The 18,905-nt window shown below is 43.8% G+C and overlaps 1 protein-coding gene across 1 annotated transcript in view; it reads left to right on the forward strand.

Moving 5' to 3' along the window:
• Positions 1–18,905, forward strand: part of LOC139240107 (protein unc-13 homolog B-like) — an 893,314-nt gene that overhangs the window by 818,148 nt on the left and 56,261 nt on the right. Inside the window, exons 30-33 of the mRNA XM_070868486.1 lie at positions 1,963–2,040; positions 4,484–4,572; positions 10,158–10,310; positions 11,563–11,686. Coding sequence (XP_070724587.1) covers positions 1,963–2,040; positions 4,484–4,572; positions 10,158–10,310; positions 11,563–11,686 — 444 coding nt within the window. The remainder of the gene's footprint in view (positions 1–1,962; positions 2,041–4,483; positions 4,573–10,157; positions 10,311–11,562; positions 11,687–18,905) is intronic.

Below are 18,905 nucleotides of genomic sequence, written 5' to 3' on the forward strand. Positions count from 1 at the left end.
GCCTTTATAGTACTGCTTATGAACAAGGAGGAGTAGGAGTGTTTCCTCCAGGCCCAACAAGCTTACCAGTAAAGCACCATTATGCCCACCAACCCCCTGCCCGCAATCTGTCTGCTCCCCTGCCCCCACCCCACCGTGATCAGACTCTCCCCACCCCCACGATTGGATCCCCCGACCACCATCTGCTCCCCCTGACCACCACCTGCTCACCCCCCCACAATAACTCCCACCTTGTCCCCCACCCCCTCTTCGCCACTCTTATTTTCTCTCAGCTTGGCTGCGGCCTTGTGCTGCAGGCCTTCCTGCCCAACAGGCAGCCAGCCTGTCAATCAGGCAGCCAGCCTGTCAATGGGGCTGACAGGGCTGTCAATCAGGCTGGCTGTGGGTGGGAAACCAACAGAATTTATTTTTAAATCACCCTGTGCTTAAAATCTGCAGGCGTTCGGGAAAGCCATACTTCTGGGTTTCCCGTTCCTAACAGATCTGGGCCCAATTTTGGCCATGACTTGCATCAATTTTTTTTTCTGGCGTAAGTTTAAAAAATGCCATTTTCCCCAAAAAATTTGCTCCAGAGTAAGTCAGTTAGGTACTATTTTTTTTTAGGGGGCGTTCCCAGACACTTATGCCAGTTTTGGCCGTTTATGCCACTTTGGCCAGGAAAAACTTACTCCAAATCGACTTAGGTCCACGTATGTGGCCAGCTCTGAAAAACCTTGCGGGCAGTGAAGAAAAAGCAGCGCACATTCGGCAAACATTAGGGCAGGGTTAGGGGAGGGAAGGGAACTGGAGAGGACCTCAACAACCAAACACCAAACATTGCAAGGAAAAGCTCAAACCATTAAAATACTAATAAAAATGAAGTAAATCCTACCGGAGAAATGCGAGTTGCTGGCTGTGATGTCACGGGGGGTGAGGGGGTTACCAGAGAGAGAGAGAAAGATGCTGGTATACAAAACACTCTTTCTCTTTTCCCCCCGCCCCTCCCAACACTCTTTCTCCCCCCGCCCCCCCACTTCAAAACTCTCCTCCTCCCCCCAATACACTCTTTCTCTCCCCCCCCTCCCAAAACTCTCCTCCTCCCCCCCCAAAAAAAACTCTCCTCCTCTCCCCCCCCCTCCCCCCCCACCAAATCAAAAGCCTCAAGCACAGCCACAGAATAAAAAATAGAACCGAAGTCCTACCTCACCTAGGAACTCAGCGGGCCGACTGGCCGGTGCGGGAGGCCACTCGGCCAGGGATAGGATGCGGCGAAATCGGGCATCCCTTCGACCGGGGATAGGGGCTGCAAGCATCGGGTCCTGCTCACAACCCACAGGACGCACTGGGAGGGCAGGAGCTTGCGCGCAGATGCCGGCAGTGCTTTCTGTGCTGGCCTGTTGCTGCGCCCCTCCCTTCAGTCTCCACGCCACACCACGATTCCGGGGACTCTGAAGAGCGGCCAAGATGGGGTCCCTTTTTTCTGGCACCTTTTCCAGCGCGCAAAGTCGGTGCGCTTAAGGTCAGTATGCCGAAAAAACAGCTTGGGCAATGTTGGGCCCAGAAGGAGGCCATCTTTCGAAGAGCATTCCAATTAGCCCCACTGCCCTGTTTATTCCCCATATCCCTCCACTTTTTTTCTCCGATATCCAATCAAGTTCAGATCATGTGCAAATATTGAGGAGAGCAATGATCCCAATACTGACCCATGTGGCATTCTACAGTTTACATACCTCCAGTCTGAAAAACATCCATTAACCATGATTCTTGTTTTTTTTGTCTTTTAACAACCTCTCCATGCTGTCACATTCCCTGAACAGAACTGAGAAAAATATTAGTTAACTCTGAGAGAGATTTGCAAACTTTAACAGTTTTCTCCTTACAGACACTATCTCATATGCTATTGCATAAAAGAGAATGCAGATTTGACCTAAAAAAAGAATCTGGATCATATAATTGAACTATTTTTACATTTTTATCCATCAGCCTTGCATTCTGATGAACAATGTACAACAACTGAGAGTTCAGCTGGAAAAGATGTTTGAAGCTATGGGTGGAAAAGAGGTATGAAACAGAATCTGCAGATCCACTCTGTACAGAGCAGAGTTTTAATGATGTTTTAAGGCGTTGCTTGAAGCAGTGATATTTTAGTCTCCGAATCGCACAGCATCATTTCAGAGCTCTCACAAATCAAAACACATCCTGCCCTGTTGTAACCACCAGCTTCAAAATAGGTAAGTGGCAAGACTTCAAATCAACACTCATCTCTCAAATGGAGACAAGTAAGCTTAGAAGCAGGGTTATGAGAGTTGGAAAATTGGCCCATAAATATATTTCAGTATCATGTGCAGGTAATTTGTTGTGAAGTATTTTGCAAACTACTTTGAAGAAATTTTTATCCAGTTGACACATTGTGAAATCTCCATTCATTGTGAAAATTGTGTCGCCACTGTCAGTAAATCTTCTGAAATTAACCTAGAATAGAAAGTTTGTAACATGATTCTGTTGCCAAGTATGGCATTGTCTACTGAAATAATACCCCTACTGCAATTAAACCTGGACTGCGTGAAGCAGCAGAGAACGAGAGCAGTTCAAAGGGCAGACCCAGAAAGCTGCAGTTAAAATGCCCACTCACATTTGAACTGGGGAACAGAGCTCTGCATGTGCGTACCTCTGCACCTGCGTACTTCAGTGCATGCATGGACTGCTGCTCGCCAGCCTTTAACCGGCAGTTAAGCTTCTGTAAGATCAAGTTTTTTTCTGCGTTAGAAATTTCAAAACATTATAGCAGGCTACCTAAGTTCTTTCTTGAACTTTGTTTCAGAAGTTGGCTGTAGTACCTCATCTAGACTGACACTACCTCATCCAGCCCACTACAGACATCAAGCTGCACATTCTTTAAAATTGAAAATCTGTACTCCATATTTTGAGTTAATCTGATGCACTACACTGATGACAAATGTATCGCAAACATAAAAACATTTGCTTATAATTTATGCAGTAAATCTAGGATTGCAGTGGCTTGTAGCTCTTTTGTGCGCCTGAAACTGTAAGTAAAATATAAATGGTTTAATCTTATATTAAATGTTTCACAGAAACCAGCATGGGGCTTGCAGTAGCTCGTGGCTGAGTCTTCCTTCATCTAATATTCAGTATCTTCATTCTTGGTGCACTTCTGTGTCATCATGGTTATCCCATGGTTTCAGTGGGGCTGCCTTCATGTGACACAGTACAAATGTTTACATAATTTGCCACCCCACCCCTTACAATAAGCAAAGAAAGTGTAGGATGACGTGTCTTTTTGGACACCTTAAGATCTAGTATTTTGCCAGTACTCTGCTCCTCTGTGAAATATTGGGTCATGTTTGTAGCAGTTGTGCCACCTCACGAGTAGAATCCATTGAGTGGTATCTAGATGCCACATCAATTGCCTCTTTTTCTCATATCAGCAACAAAAGAGTTGTATCCTAAAATGGGTAGGGGAGGGGAAATCATAATTAATAGATTTTATTTGTTTTGGGAGAGAATTTGTTCATTTTTAAATATTAAAAATATGAAAAAAATACAAATAAAATTATAGGGTTTTTTTTTAAAGTAAAATTCAAGTGAAATCTGTATACTTGAAGCTGTGCTGAGTAACTCTGTACAGGGGAACTGTGCTTGTCATATTTAGGCTGAGACTAGCAGCAGATTATTAAGCTTCAGTTATTGTTAATCCCTAGCCTGTGATCAATGACCTAGATTGAGAATGGTGCGTTGGGTGATTAACGATTGTAGTTATTAGTCTGCAACTTTGAGTATCTTTGGTGATCATTAAGATTTAATTAGGTCACTATAACATATATCTAGCCCTGGCAGTAAAAGTATAACCTATAGTTCTAATTGACCAATTAAAATTAGATTAAAAAAATTTGGCCTACTTACTGCCACTTGTTTGTGCAGCTATCCTGGTGAAAAATGGTAGTAGACAATAACTCAGTAGCCACCATTTTGGTGAGTGCCTTAGCGCTGCAGATAGCAGGGGGGTGGTGATGGTAATTTTGAAAGGGTGAGAGATGAAGCCTGAACAGAGGAGAAAATTAACGACATCGGCAAGCATTGGGGTCAGCAAAGTTGAGTCTGGGCAAAGGCCATGAAGTGCATACTCATAGACATGGAAAAACATTTGATTGCACATACAGGAGAGATTTAGGCATTGTCAGAGCTGATAACCGGAAATAAAGAATGCAGTGGTCGGTTCAGGGTTGGTGAGGCAAGTTGGTATAGTTCACAGACTGAAAAGAGAACATCTCGCTCTCGCTTGCTCCCTCATTTTCTCTGTCTCTCTAATTCTCTCACTCTCTCATTCTCTTCTTCCTTGGTCATCATTCCAATTGCTTGCGCCCTTTCCTCCAGATTTGGAATCTATAATTGATATCTAGATTCCATTTAGGTAGAAACATTGTGATAATTAGGAATATATTGTTATAACTGTTGAAACTGACATAAGATGTATCTTGAATCACAGCTGGATTCTGAGGCAAGTGACACGTTAAAAGATCTACAGGTGAAACTAAACAATGTTCTCGATGATCTCAGTGATGTGTTCGGTGTTAGGTAAGTAACCTTTTGCTTGTATCTTTAAAAATAAATCTGTCGTGGTATGGCAATTATTGAAGTTACTGAACAGACTTAGCTCCAAAATCGAAAAACAGAACTCCCTGATGACTTGGGAGGGGATACTTAAAACAATTCACATTAGCTGACACCGACACAACTTGCAGGTCTCGGGTCCGAGCTCTGATCACTTTTCAATTAGCTGTCTGCAGGTGGGCACGACATTTGGCCTCAGCAACCTATATTAGAGAGGGGGAAATCAGGTAGGCTTCAGTATAATCCCTACAAGAACTGTGGGCCTCAGATGAGCAGGATCAGACTCGGCTGTAGTGGTCCCTGTGGTAGGATAACCCAGCAACACTCATTGTCAAGGTTTTTACATAAGCTTTAGCAAGCTAATGACTAACATACTTGGAACTGCAAAGTGGAAAGAAGTCAGTGGCTTCATTAAGGGAGAAGATGAACAAGGCAAAAGAAAATGGGAAGAGAAACATAGAAACATAGAAAATAGGTGCAGGAGTAGGCCATTCGGCCCTTCCAGCCTGCACCGCCATTCAATAAGATCATGGCTGATCATTTTCTCAGTAGCCCCTTCCTGCTTTCTCTCCATACCCCTTGATCCCTTTAGCCGTAAGGGCCATATCTAACTCCCTCTTGAATATATTCAATGAACTGGCATCAACAACTCTCTGTGGCAGGGAATTCCACAGGTTAACAACTCACTGAGTGAAGAAGTTCCTCCTCATCTCAGTCCTAAATGGCAGATAAAATTGTAAATTATTTAAAATTTCAAAATAGTTAATTTTTGTGAATTTTCATTCTCAACTGCCTTTTCTGCCAGCAAATAAGATGGATTTTCAACCTTTTAAAATATTTTTAAATGTGTGTAATTTGGTTGAGATGGGAGGAACAAGTTATAAACTTTGGTTCTTAACACCTTTTTGATAAAAAAATGTATTAATCTTCATCAGATTCAATTAAACATATTTGTGATAGAATTGAAATGAATAAATGTCATGTTTCACAAAACATCAAAAGCTGCAGGACGTAAGTCTATTACAACCACAATAGCAACTTACATTTCTGTACTGCTCATCGCATGCTGGAAGACATTTCAAAGCACTTAAGATTAGGAGGACAAAACATTAGGGGCTAGAAATTTGGGAATTTGCGAAATCACCCCTTTTTTGGCAATAATTGCGGCGTTTTTTTTTTACCGCTATCGCTGGACGTCGCAAAATTCGCTAAATGGTGACCAGCGATAGCGGTAAATCCAACCTTGCACAACAGCATTTGTGTGCCGGAGCCGAAATTAGCAATGTTTTTTAAAAAAGGATCTCCTGCGCATGCGCAAATTTTTTTTTGCGATTTTTATTTTGTCCGATTTTGTCATTGGAGGAAAGGGTGGGTGGGGAGTCTGGTTTGCCGCACGCTCCTTCCGCTGCCTGCACTTGTTTTCTGCATGCTCTCAGCGACGAGAATCGAGGTGCTCAGCGCCCTCCCGAATGCTCTTCCTCCACTTAGGGCGGTCTTTGGCCAGGGACTCCCACGTACCAGTGGGGATGTTGCACTTTATCAAGGAGGCTTTGAGGGCATAAGAACATTAGAAATAGGAGCAGGAGTAGGCCATACAGCCCTTCGAGCCTGCTCCGCCATTTAATACGATCATGGCTGATCCGATCATGGACTCAGGTCCACTTCCCTGCCCGCTCCCCAAAGCACCTTATTCCCTTATCGGTTAAGAAACTGTCTATCTTTGTCTTAAATTTATTCAATGACCCAGCTTCCACAGCTCTCTGAGGCAGCGAATTCAACAGATTTACAACCCTCAGAGAAGAAATTTCTCCTCATCTCAGTTTTAAATGGGCGTCCCCTCATTCTAAGATTATGCCCCCTTGTTCTAGTCTCCCCTATCAGTGGAAACATCCTCTCTGCATCCACCTTGTCAAGCCCCCTCATAATCTTATACGTTTCGATAAGATCACCTCTCATTCTTCTGAATTCCAATGAGTAGAGGCCCAATCTACTCAACCTTTCCTCATAACCCCCTCATCTCCGGAATCAATCTCGTGAACTTCTCTGAACTGCCTGCAAAGCAAGTATATCCTTGCTTAAATATGGAAACCAAAACTATATGCAGTATTCCAGGTGTGGCCTCACCAAGACCCTGTATAACTGTAGCAAGACTTCCCTGCTTTTATCTCTGAAACCTTTCCTCTGCCCACCTGGGGCGCGCCTGCCATGCAGGAGTTCCGAGTGGAGCGCCTGCTTTGGGAGTCTTGTGTCCAGCACGCGGACAATGTGGCCCGCCCAACGGAGCTGGTCGAGTGTGATCAGTGCTTCTATGCTGGGGGTGTTGGCCTAATCGAGAACACTGACGTTGGTGCGTCTGTCCTCCCAGGGGATTTGCAGTATCTTGCGGAAGCATCATTGGTGGTATTTCTCCAGCGATTTGATGTGTCTACTGTATATGGTCCACGTCTCTGAGCCATACAGGAACGCGGGTATCATTACAGCCCTGTAGACCATAAGCTTGGTGCCAGATTTGAGGGCCTGATCTTCGAACACTCTCTTCAGGTATGAGACACTGCTCTCACCCAAGATGGGAGCAGTTATGGGGAGCGGGCAGGGAAGTGGACCTGAGTCGATGATCAGATCAGCCATGATCATATTAAATGGCAGAGCAGGCTCGAGGGGCCATATGGCCTACCCCTGCTATTTTTATGTTCTTATGTTCTCCCTCGAAATTGGGCATTTACTGCCATGATGCGCTGAGTATGGTCGCAAACGATCTGTACGTTCAGGGAGTGGAACCCTTTCGGTTTCGGTAAACCTCTGGATCCTTTAAAGGTGCTCGCAGGTCAATGTGCGTACAGTCAATGGCAGTCTGAACCTTGGGGAAGCCAGAAATTCATCCAAAACCTACATCCCTCTCATTTTGTGCCTCCTTGGTCATTGGGAACTTTATAAAGTCCATCTTGCGTGCATACAGTGCAGTAGTCACCTGACGAATGCAACAATGTGTAGCATTATGCGAGATGGAGCATATGTCCCCTGCTAATGCCTGAAAGGAGCCGGAGGCATAGAAGGCAAGTGCAGCAGTCACCTTCACCTCGACGGGCAGTGCAGTCCTATTGCTGGTGGTAGGCTGTAGGAGCTGGCATATTCCTGTGACCACCTCTTTTCAGAAGCGCAGCCTTCGAACGCACTGTGCCTCAGACAGCTGCAGGTATGAGCGCTGTTCCCTGTAAACTTGTCGGGGGTAATGCTTCCTCCCCATACGTCTGCGAGCTCTTCGATTAAGCTCAAAATGCTCTTGAATAAGCCTTCTTCCAGCTCGACGCTGCATAGAAAAAGCAGCCAGGAATAATGACAATGATATTATAGCCCCCATTCTTTTAAATGTCCTTAAAAACGAACTATAAACTAACATAAAGCTCACTGTATAAAACACAGCCTTCCCTCCAAATCCTTTTATGCACTGAACTTCTGCTCCGTTTTTCAACGTGGCGCCGTTAGTGCCAAGTGCGCCCTGGATCTGACCATGTAAGACTTGATTTTTCAGCTGTGTTTTTGACCGGGCGGTAAAAATGGTGATATCAGCGAATTTTCCACCCTCGACAGCATTGCATGCCGATTGACGTCATAAAAACGGCATAAAAAACGAGCGGGCGATCATTTTTAGCACTGTCACAAAACCGCAGGCGAATTTTCCGCCTGGGTGCTAAATTTTGTGCAACTCATTTAGCGCCAAAAAATTACTTCTTCCTCTTCGCCATAGTGGAAAAACGGGCGCAAACCTGTTGAATTTCTAGCCCTAGACCCCAAGATGAGGCAAAAGGGGAAAGTTTAAATATTTAAGGAGGTTGCTTTAAAAGCAGGGTCGGATGTGGCAAAGCAGAGAGAACTGACTAGAGAATTCCAGAGATCAGAAGTGTATTGGCGGAATGAGCTTCCACCAGTTTAAGAGCAGAGGACAAGGAGAAGCCCAGAGTTTAAAGGTTGTGTTGAGCTGTAGGGCAGAAGGAAATCACTAAGATGTGCCAGGTGAGGCATAGAGTGATTTGAAAGTAAGGACAAAAATTCTGCATTCAAATGGGCATGGGGTGCTAAAGGAGTTTGGAGAGGATGGGAATAATGCGAATGTGGGATTTTGTTGCGTTGAAGACACGTTGCAGTGTTTTGAATGAGCTGAAGCTTGTGGCTTTGAAGCAGAAAGGCTAACTCGGAGAGAGTTAAAAAAAAGCGAGCCTTGAGCTGAACTAGGGATTCGTAGTTTGGAGGGTGGGGGAGAAGAAACGAGGAAAGAGGCAGGAAATGTTGCGGAGATGGGCGTAAGCAGTCTTGGTAACAGAATGGATATGTGGAAGAAAGCTGGTCTCGGGATCAAGCAATATGTCAACGTGCCACGCTTCTTGACTCAATCTGAGTTGGCAGCCAAGGCGGTTGATGGAATGAAGGAAAGGTGCATGTGGATTCTAGTGGAAGCCAAGAAAATGCTTTTGGCTGACATTGAGCTGAAATAAATTTTCGATCATTCAGATATTAATGTCGGCCAGGCAGTTGGGGACTATAGAAATAGTCTTTGAACGAGATAGAGTGCTAGAGCTGGGTCTAGCTGGATGAAGAGGAGGAGAACCTAGACTACACTACACATAACCCATGTCTGCAGAGGAAGACAAGCCATTGAAAACAATATAGTGCTTGTGTTGCGACAGTTGTGAGTGGAATCAGGATAGAATGGTCAACTGAAGAGGAGAGGCCAAAAATCACAGTTTCAATCACATAGGATGCCATTTGGAATTTTGATTAATGTGGTCTCAGTACCATGGGCGGGAAAGAAGTGAGATTGGAAGATCTCTAATGAGGAGTGTGGGAGTGCAATTGCGAGGCACCACTCAGTCCAGAACTTAGAGAAAAAAGGGAAGATTGGAGATAGCGTGGTAGTTCTTAAGGTTCTTAAGGAAGGGAGTAAATAATGGGTATTGAAGGAGAGAGAGCATTGCTGGAGGATAGAGACAGCTTGATGATGGTTTGGAGATAGAGCAGAAAAGGATCAAGGGAGCAGGTCAATGGTTTCATGGATGAGATGGCTGAAGGAGAGGAGAGGGATAAACAATCGAGAATAGGACGTAGGAAGTCTCAATTGGGTAGAGAATAGGATGGAGAACTTGGATTTAAAGGAGAAGTGGAATGTCAGAGAAGGCAGCAGTAGCTGTGCACATCAACAATCCCATGTATTTTGTGTTCTTTTGTCTAAGATATGCCTTAGTTCCAGCATCTAACACATTTTATAGAGCAACTTTTTTTCAAATTCACACTGCATACTTTACTGCACATTACAAGTGCGAGATGAATTTCACTGTCCATCTTGTCTGCAACATTCATATATAGAGAACAATATATAAAATTTGTTCACAATTGTTGAGATACACTTAAAGCTAATGTACAGAAAGCAATGATTTTAAGGTCTTCATTAAAGCATCTTTTAATCTGAAATGCATAATTTTAAAACTTTTATTTGTTTTACATGTAGACTTTTTTGTTGTGGGATTGTGCTGATTTTAACCTATGCTACTGTGTAGTTTCCAGCCTCGTCTTGATGAGTGTGTAAAACAGATGGGAAATATCCTGAGCCAGGTCAAAGGGACTGGGAACGTGCCTGCTACTGCTCGCAATAGTGTGGCTCAGGATGCAGATAATGTGCTCGGACCATTGATGGACTTCTTGGATGGCAAGTGAGTACTAAGAAAGGCAGTTCGGAGCAGCAACTATATACTTCTTTAAAAAGGGCACATTGTAGATTCCTGATTGGGATTTTAGGAAATGGTTGTTATAGCCATTTATTTATTTGCTACAAATGCTATTACTCACTGGACTATTAGCAGAAAATTAACCTGCTGGAATAGTAAATCCCCTCCACCAGCCCTCGCAGTCCTGTCGCCTGTTACTTAAACTCAGCTGTTCTTTCTTATCGAGGGTTTGTTTGCTGCTTGTTGCACCACTAGATGTAATGCATTTCTATCTTAAACATAAATGTAGAATGAGAAATTATCATTCTGTCCATTAATTTTGCTGTTTTCAACAGACATTTGTTCATTTTGTATTACATGGACACTCCCTGGTTTATTTAATCTTTTTTGGGAGCTCATTAACCACAAGTAAAATTTTCAAAATAATTAAAAAAAATTGGCCCTGATTTCTGAAGGTAATTGAACAAAGTCATTATGATATCAATCTAAGATTATTCAACTTATGACCGGTTGCTTTCCAAAGATAGCAGTTCGTAGTCCAAAAAGGACTGGAACGATAGTATCCTGTACATTTGTTCATTTGCATCTATGCATATTCTTATAAATTTCAATCCTATTTTCAGATAGATACTTATCCACTTCCTTTTTAAAAATAGTCACACAAAAATTTTGGCCATTTGCTTCTGTAACGTATGCACAATGTGAGTATGCTCATAGGTTTGTAGAGCTGTTGAGTTGTGAGTGGCTTAGCCATCTCTGGATGGCAATACAGCAGGCAAGATTATCCTGCACCATTAGCACACCTGCCATAGCCTGATGTCGAGTAGCATTGTTGTAGTTGTCAAACTGTGGCCGAGACCACACAGTCTTTCTGTTGGGGCGCCAATGAAAAGGAATAAAATGGATACTAAATAATTTTTAAATACATATTCCATCTTCCGTTAATGTAAGCTCTCTGTATTGAACAAAATTTCATTTTGCAAGAGGCAAAGAAAGAAAATAAAGACTTAAATTTCTATAATGCCTTTCACAACCACCAGACATCTCAAAGCACTTTACACCCAATGAAGTACTTTTTGAAGTGTAGTCACTGTTGTAATGTGGGAAATGCAGCAGCCAATTTGGGCACAGCAAGCTTCCACAGACAGCGATGTGATAATGACCAGATAATCTGTTTTGGAACCAACTGAAATTAGGTTATTTTGCTTTATTAAATAAAATACCTTTTATTTTTCAGTCTCACACTGTTTGCCAAAGTCTGTGAAAAGACAGTGCTGAAACGAGTACTCAAGGAACTGTGGAAAATTGTAGTAAACACGATAGAAAGGACTATTGTGCTGCCTCCCCTAATTGATCAGTCGGTGAGTAGCTAAAGTATTGGTAATTTTTCACAAAGGATTATAGTATGTACAATTTAAAAGCTCTACATTATATGCATTTAAGATGTATTTCATTAAAATAATTTACAAACTTAAGTTAGCTGTTACTGTTTGTAAACAGAATAGTATGGAGTGTAGCCAATGCGGTTCATGGTGTCCCTGGTCCCTGGTGTAATTGAACAGCAGCCATTGGAGCTGCTTGTACCAGAAAATAGATAATGTAGGTGTTGAGCAGTTTAGATCAATGCTGTGCTAGGCTTTGTACTGTTTATACCTGCTAACTCGATCAGAGAGCTTTGACAGTTACAATCAATCTATTTTAATGAATTTGTTTATTAATAATACACTGTAATTCCTAAAGGCTGAGAACACAATATTCTGCACAGTGTGTGGTATATGGCAGTACTCTTGGCAGCTGCTTCCATTTTCTGAATAGGTAACAGTGCTTGATTAGAGCCTGATCACATTTTAATATTTTAGATTTATTAAGCAGTGTGTAAGACTGTACATGTGGTTCTAGTTTTTAATTACACATATATCTGGGTAGCTTGTATAATAAAACAATAGCACCTTCCTTGCATAAATAAATATTTAGTGGAGTGCAGGTCAAAACATTTCTGTAATATGCATTCTTTTCATGCTTTGTATTTTAATGGCTGTACCTGATATAATATCACTGTTTGCAAATTTGCCCATCACTCTCTTCATGAAAAGTATCTTATTCTCCTGAGTTGAATTTCTATTGATTTTTTAAAAAGCTGTCTTGATTAGTGTCAATAAAATTTCCATTTCATTTGCTGAGCAATACAATATTAATTTTATTCAGCTCAATTTCCCTTGGAGAACAATATCGTCTGTTTTTAAATTGTCATCCATTTAAATTGTAACCACTTCTTTAGTGTTGTACCAAAGTAGTGAACGTGTATGCAGAGAATACCTTTATCGGTCAAGAGACATAGGGGGAGAAATTATTCCCTATCTTGACCAATTGCTGCATGCAAAATTAGAGTTTCCAGGCATGGTCTTTCAAATTAGCAGCTGGCACTTCTGAGTGCCCGGGAAGCCTGCCCAAGACAGGCGTTTGGCCCATTTGACGAATAAGGTCTAACATCTGTTTCTGGACCCTGATGCTAAATTTGGTGGAACATGCATCAAGAATCCACTCCAGTTAGGAATGCAATCAAGAAGCAATTGTTCACACAAAGTGTAGTGGAAATGTGGAACCCTCTCTCCCAAAAGTATGTGGCTGCTGGGTCAAGTGAAATTTTCAAGATTTAGATCAATAGATTTTTGTTTGGTACAGGTATCAAGGGATATGAAGAAAAAGCAAGTAAATGGAGTTGTGGTACATATCAGCAAGGATATAATGGAATGATGGAATAGGCTCGAGGGTCTAAATGACCTACTCCTGTTCCTACAAATTCTCAGAATTCTGGCGGGGAGGAAAGGGGAGACCTTGGATCAATCTGTACGTTATGTTCTCTGGCTCTTTCTTGCCTTTGTGGTGAGATAGAGGCTGTGCAATTTTGACCTGCACTGAGATGAGGGAAAGCAGTTCACAGTCCAGAGGTAATTTTGACTTTGGGTGATAGTGTAAAACAGGCATTGTGGCCCCCGACCTGCGAGAGAACAGCTCCGCAGGTTGGGTTATAAAAGAACTGGAGCGGCATACCACTTCAACCTCCAGCGCGTGCTGCAAGGATTTTGTGATGGGCGACTGGGTGACGTCATCAAAACCCTGGTCGCCATTTTGGAGCGTGGGCAGGAAAATCGGCAGGGCCCAGGTACAGAGGAGTGGAAAGGTCGGGGCGGAGGAGCGGTGAGTGTCTGCGACACATGAGAGTACGGGGCCCAGAAGAGCCAAGGCCCAGGGGCAGCACGGGCCAGCCCACTCTGCGATATGTGTGCGCGCTAGATCCGTGCAGCAGAGCTGGTCTCCAGTTGTCTTGGTTGACCCTTGCCACTGGACCAAGACCTAGATCGGTCAAGCCCGTGTGGTGGTTGGTGTGCAATGGTCACCACATGCTAAAAAAATCCACACACAGGCATCTTCCACCCCCTCAATTGGAGTTCAGGACTGGAACATCGGGTCCTTCATCGAAACACCTGTGAACTCGTCGAAGCAAATCATCCCCGTTCGAGGGACCGCCTATGATGATGAAAACAGGCAATATCGATTCAGCCTGTTATATATCTCCTCTGATACTTATTTCTATTGAAGCCAATGGAAATCAGGAGAGACGTATAACGTCAGCTGAATTGATATCACCAATTTTACACTATCACCCAAAGCCAAAATTACCCTCCGTGTCTTTTAGCCTGCTTGGCTCTGCTGTCTCTCCTAAGAGATTGCTTACAGCAGTCTGTTCCAGCTGCCAATTCCATCAGTAGTGCTGCCAATTCCATCAGTAGTGCAATGACAATTGCTGCATACCAGGACCAGGCAGTATCAACAGCCCTCCAGGTTAGACCCTCTGTTCCCCCCTTCCCAATCATAACTTGCAGTATATGAGATTGAAGGTGGCCATCATCTGGCGCTCTACTCCAATGGAGAATGCTGCCTACAACTTGATTATGGGTGGCAGGCGTAGTCAAGGTAGGAGATGCGATCGGTATCTGTTCTCAATTGACAGAAATGTGGGGTAACGTAGCAATTTTATATCTTAACACAATGGGAAATGGATCCAGTGAAAGGAATGTGGGATAAAACCAGAAAATGTTGTAAATACTCAGCAGGTCAAGCGACATCTGTGGAGAGAGAAACAGAATTAACATTTCAGGTCAATGACCTTTCAGCAGAACTGGAAAAGATTAGAGGGCCGAAATTCAGGGTCCAAATAAGGCCCGTTCCTGCTATTTTGCAGTGGCCATGCGGTGGAATCAAGTGGCTGCCGCGTTGCAGTCCATTAGCCGCCACGATCCAAATTCAGCTCGGGGAATTTTCGGCCTGTCCCCACTTCCACCCCGCTGCTGCTGACCGCCGCAAGCACGTCATCAAAGTGCACACCGCCGCTATCCCGCACCTCCAGCACACTCCGCCCCAAATTTACCTTGAAATATTGCCGAACCGCCGCGCGGTGACCCCGGCAGCTTTTTCTGTCAGTGCACTTTGTATGCTCTCTCTCTGTCCTGGCTGTGCGGAGGCCATTAAAGGCGAGGGCCCAATTTTTTTTTTGCCAGCCGACTTCCAAGTCGGATGGACTATTATGCTCCCGATTCTGCTGGGCCGCGAACAGGCAGCCTGACACCCCCTCTTGGGTGCCAGGCCGCTGGCCCGGCTGAAAGCCTCCCTGGTGGCCCAGTGGCTGAACCTACAGAATTGGCGATTCTCTCCCCTTTAAATGAGGTGACGCACACGCGCAGTGATGTCACCACCGCTCCACCATTGAATAACAGCGGTGGAGACTCGGTTCCGCCCTTCACCAGGACTTACCGCCGCATTTCCGCCCCCATTATGACTGACTTCTGGTCCAACGCGAAAAAACGTTTAAAGTGAAGAAAATTGCTCGGAGGCCACCTCATCGCACCCAGTGGTTAAAAAAAAAAGATAAAAACTTGTTGGTGCGCCAACTTTCTGGCGTGCCTGAATTTCGGCCCCGAGAGATGTATCGGATTTTAAGTAATTTACAGAGGCAGGGAAAGGGGGGAGGGGAGGAAAGAACAAACGGGAAGGTCTATGATAGGGTGGAAGGCAGGAGAGATTGAATGACAGTCTGTCAGACTGGAGATTATTTAGAACACAGGAAACTTTATCAAAATAACTTTAGTCCACCTCTGACCTATCCCCCGCCCCACTCCCCATAAGGGCCCCAAGTTTCCACATGATTTGCTCCTGATTTTTAGGAGCAGCTGGTGTAGAACGGAGTATCTTAGAAATCGGAATTCTCCACATTTAGTTTCCTCCAGTTCTAATCAGGTAGAACAGTTTCACTTTGGAACAGAATTTTTTTTCTAAAGGGGGCGTGTCCGGCCACTGACGCCTGATTTCAAAGTTTCCACAGTGAAAACGTACTCCAAACTAACTTAGAATGGAGTAAGTGAAGATTTTTGTAAGCTCGAAAAAACCTTGTCTACACTTAAAAAAATCAGGCGCAGGTTTCAAATTAGGCATAGGGAACGAGGTGGGGGGGGGGGAAGGGAAATCATTAAATTCTACAATCAATCCTTAGTTATACTTATACAAATATTGTACAAATAAATCCAACCTGAATAAAAATTTATAAGCAAATAAACCATGTTCCTACCTGTGTGAAAGTGCTTCAGGCAGGCCTTTCAGGCAGCGGTGTGGCGTCAATGTCTCGACGGCAGCGGCAGCAAGCAGCCTTCAAGCTGAGCTGCAGTGCTTGAGGCAGGCCTTTCATGTTGGAGACAGGCAGCGGTGTGGCATCAGTGTCTCGTCTCGACGGCAGCGGCAGGCAGCAAGCAGCCTTCGAGCTGAGCTGCGGTGCTTGAGGCAGGCCTTCATTTCCCACGAAGATGCAGCACCCGGACTGACGTGAGGCCATTCGGCCATGGGATTGCAGCGGCGTCAGTGGCTGGCCGGGAGCCAAAGAAAGAACAGCAGCAGCCTTCGAGCTGTGAGGTGGACTGACTGAGGCCATTTGGACAGGGAGAGGCAGCCACATCGACATCTTTATATTTAAATTTGCAGAATGGGTGCACCACATATTATGCAATGGTTTGCTTCCTCATGCAAGAAATTCTTTGTTCTTGGTGGACGTTGATCCATTGCAAAGTTGAATTGGCACTTTTATTTCTCCAAACACACAGTCCTTAATTTGCAGGCACCGGTTCTGCAAGTTTAGCAGTGAAAAGATGAACTCACTGATTTCAGCAGGTGATTTATTCAGCAATGCTGCTAAAAGCACTCCCTCACACACAGAAATATCAAGAAAATTAAAATACAAGCCTTTGCAGGGGTCCAAGAAACAAATCTTCACTTTTTCTGCAGTACTTTTAAAAATGGCCGAGTGCCAATGTTTACTTCAGACTGCGCATGCGCGAACGCTCCAACGCGCACGCACAGGGTTGCCGGCACCAAGAAGCCTCATTTCAATTGTACCCGCCCCCTCCTACTTACAAAATCGGCGCGAGTGGTAGGCTCCGCCCCCTGTGCGCCGCGCCAAGCAGACATCGAGCTCCAAGGAGCTCGAGAATACTGCACTTTTTTTCCGGCACCGTTTTCGGCGCGAAAAACAGGCGCCCAGCTCTGAGGGGCACCTTTTTCGCCGCGTGTGGAAACTTGGGGCCATAGTTAGTACCTTTGAAAAGCAGGTGGGGTATTGTGAAGACAAGCTTGCACTCTGCCAGTCTGTGGAGAAGGCCATTATAATAGCAACTTGCTTCATCACCATGTCACTTATTTGTATGTTGTACATTGTTTTGTGTCTTACACTAGACTGTTTGAACTGCTGTTCAGTTTCTCTCACTGATCTAGTATATTCCGGTGAGTAGATACAGAGAAGGCATTATTTACAAAGAATGGGGATTACTCTTTTATGCTTTCATCCTTTCTCTGCACTTCTATAAATCAAGAAATAGTCCCTCTGTAGCTGTAACATCTTCGTGATGGATGGAATTGCTAATGAGATTTATTGAAATATTGCCCCCTGAATGACAATTCAAGTGAAATGATGGACAGGAATTCAATGTTTATAATCCACATTAACTAATAATGTTTTAAAATCTCGACCCAAGGATACATTTGTAACAAATTGGTAAGAATTTTAAGTTTTGAGTGCTATTGTTTCACAATTATTTCATAGTAATGATTTAAATACAGGAGAGTAGAAATGCTATGCATCGTGCCTGTTTTACTAGCGCAAAGCATTCCAATTTAACAGTGGGACGGCCTGCAGCCAATCTGCGCAGGCATTGGACACACTGCTAAATTTGTGTGCCCATACTTTAGGCGTCCCAGATGGCCACCTAACACTGGCATTGGGCTCTTGCATATGTTAATTAGGGGCCAAATGTCCGTTGAAGGACTCTTGTATAAAAGTTGCCACTGATGAGTTGAGACTACACTGCTCAGGATTCTTCAGTGAGCCCTTCTGCAACCAATTTTTTTTCTGTTTTTCCCTTTTTAAACAAAAAACCTTTCGCTGCAGTCAGGAGGAGCAGAAATGCTCCACGGTCATGGCAATCGCCCAAACCCCTCCCCCACCCCCTGTTGCTGGCTCCAACCCCATTTCGGAACTCATCTGAGAGCTGCTGACAGTGAGGCAGTCAGTCTGAAATTGTTTTTTCTCATGGGGCAAGCTGTCTGTGGAGGTGCAACTGCGCTGACAGCTCATCCTGAGTGTGTAGATGAGGCTTGAGGATCCACTGGCCTCTTGGTTTGGACGCCGCTCCCCCTATAGTACTGAGCTCAGGACCGAAAACGGGTCCAGGCGAAAATGTACGCAAGTATCCCATTAAATATGATTTCAAGGTCTTAAATTCAGAGCAGCTACATGTGATTTTTAATTATTATTTTTAAAAGATTTTATTTTTATGGAATTTAGTATTCAAAGGTGATGTTAAGACATCAGAAATTACCATATACTTTTATAGAACTGCAACCTTCTGTGCCAAGTTGTTGTTTTGCATCCAAGGTTCCTCACTAGATGAGTTTTGTATCTCAGTTGTACAGCTGCGGAGGGGAGGGCACCTAGAGTCAGAGGGGAATATTTTGAGAGAGATAAACTCTGTGTCAACAACATGCAACTCCTCCTGGTAATTAGTAAGCAGCACTGCAGGAGGCATAGACCAGCTGTTGGGCAGGTCTGAGACAGACTTGGAGAGAAGAATCTGAAAGAAAGTTAATACATACCATAAAAAAAGGAAAACATAATATTAAATTCCACCCTAGGTTTGCTCAGCTTATCACAGTTTTAATAGTGTTGGATTAGCTATAGCAAATGATGCATGCCATCTCTTTAAGCCTGTGCATAGCATCTTGATTTATATGGTTCTGTGACCATTTTTTTAGCTGATGCTAAATGTGATCTCAGTTGAGCACTTTGATGAGTGATAGCACCAACATCATGTTTACAAAAGCTCAGACACTGCTACAGTGTATTGTTGGTGCATTACCAGTGCAATGCTACTGATGGCTGTTTTCTTACACTTGCAACAACTGAGAGCCATTATTTGATTCCAGTTTTCTACAACTTCAAGAAATCACTTCCTACTTTTCTGAAATAAAGTTCACCATTCA

Source organism: Pristiophorus japonicus, chromosome 2, assembly GCF_044704955.1.
Source record: "Pristiophorus japonicus isolate sPriJap1 chromosome 2, sPriJap1.hap1, whole genome shotgun sequence".
In the NCBI taxonomy this organism is placed as follows: Eukaryota; Metazoa; Chordata; class Chondrichthyes; family Pristiophoridae; genus Pristiophorus; species Pristiophorus japonicus.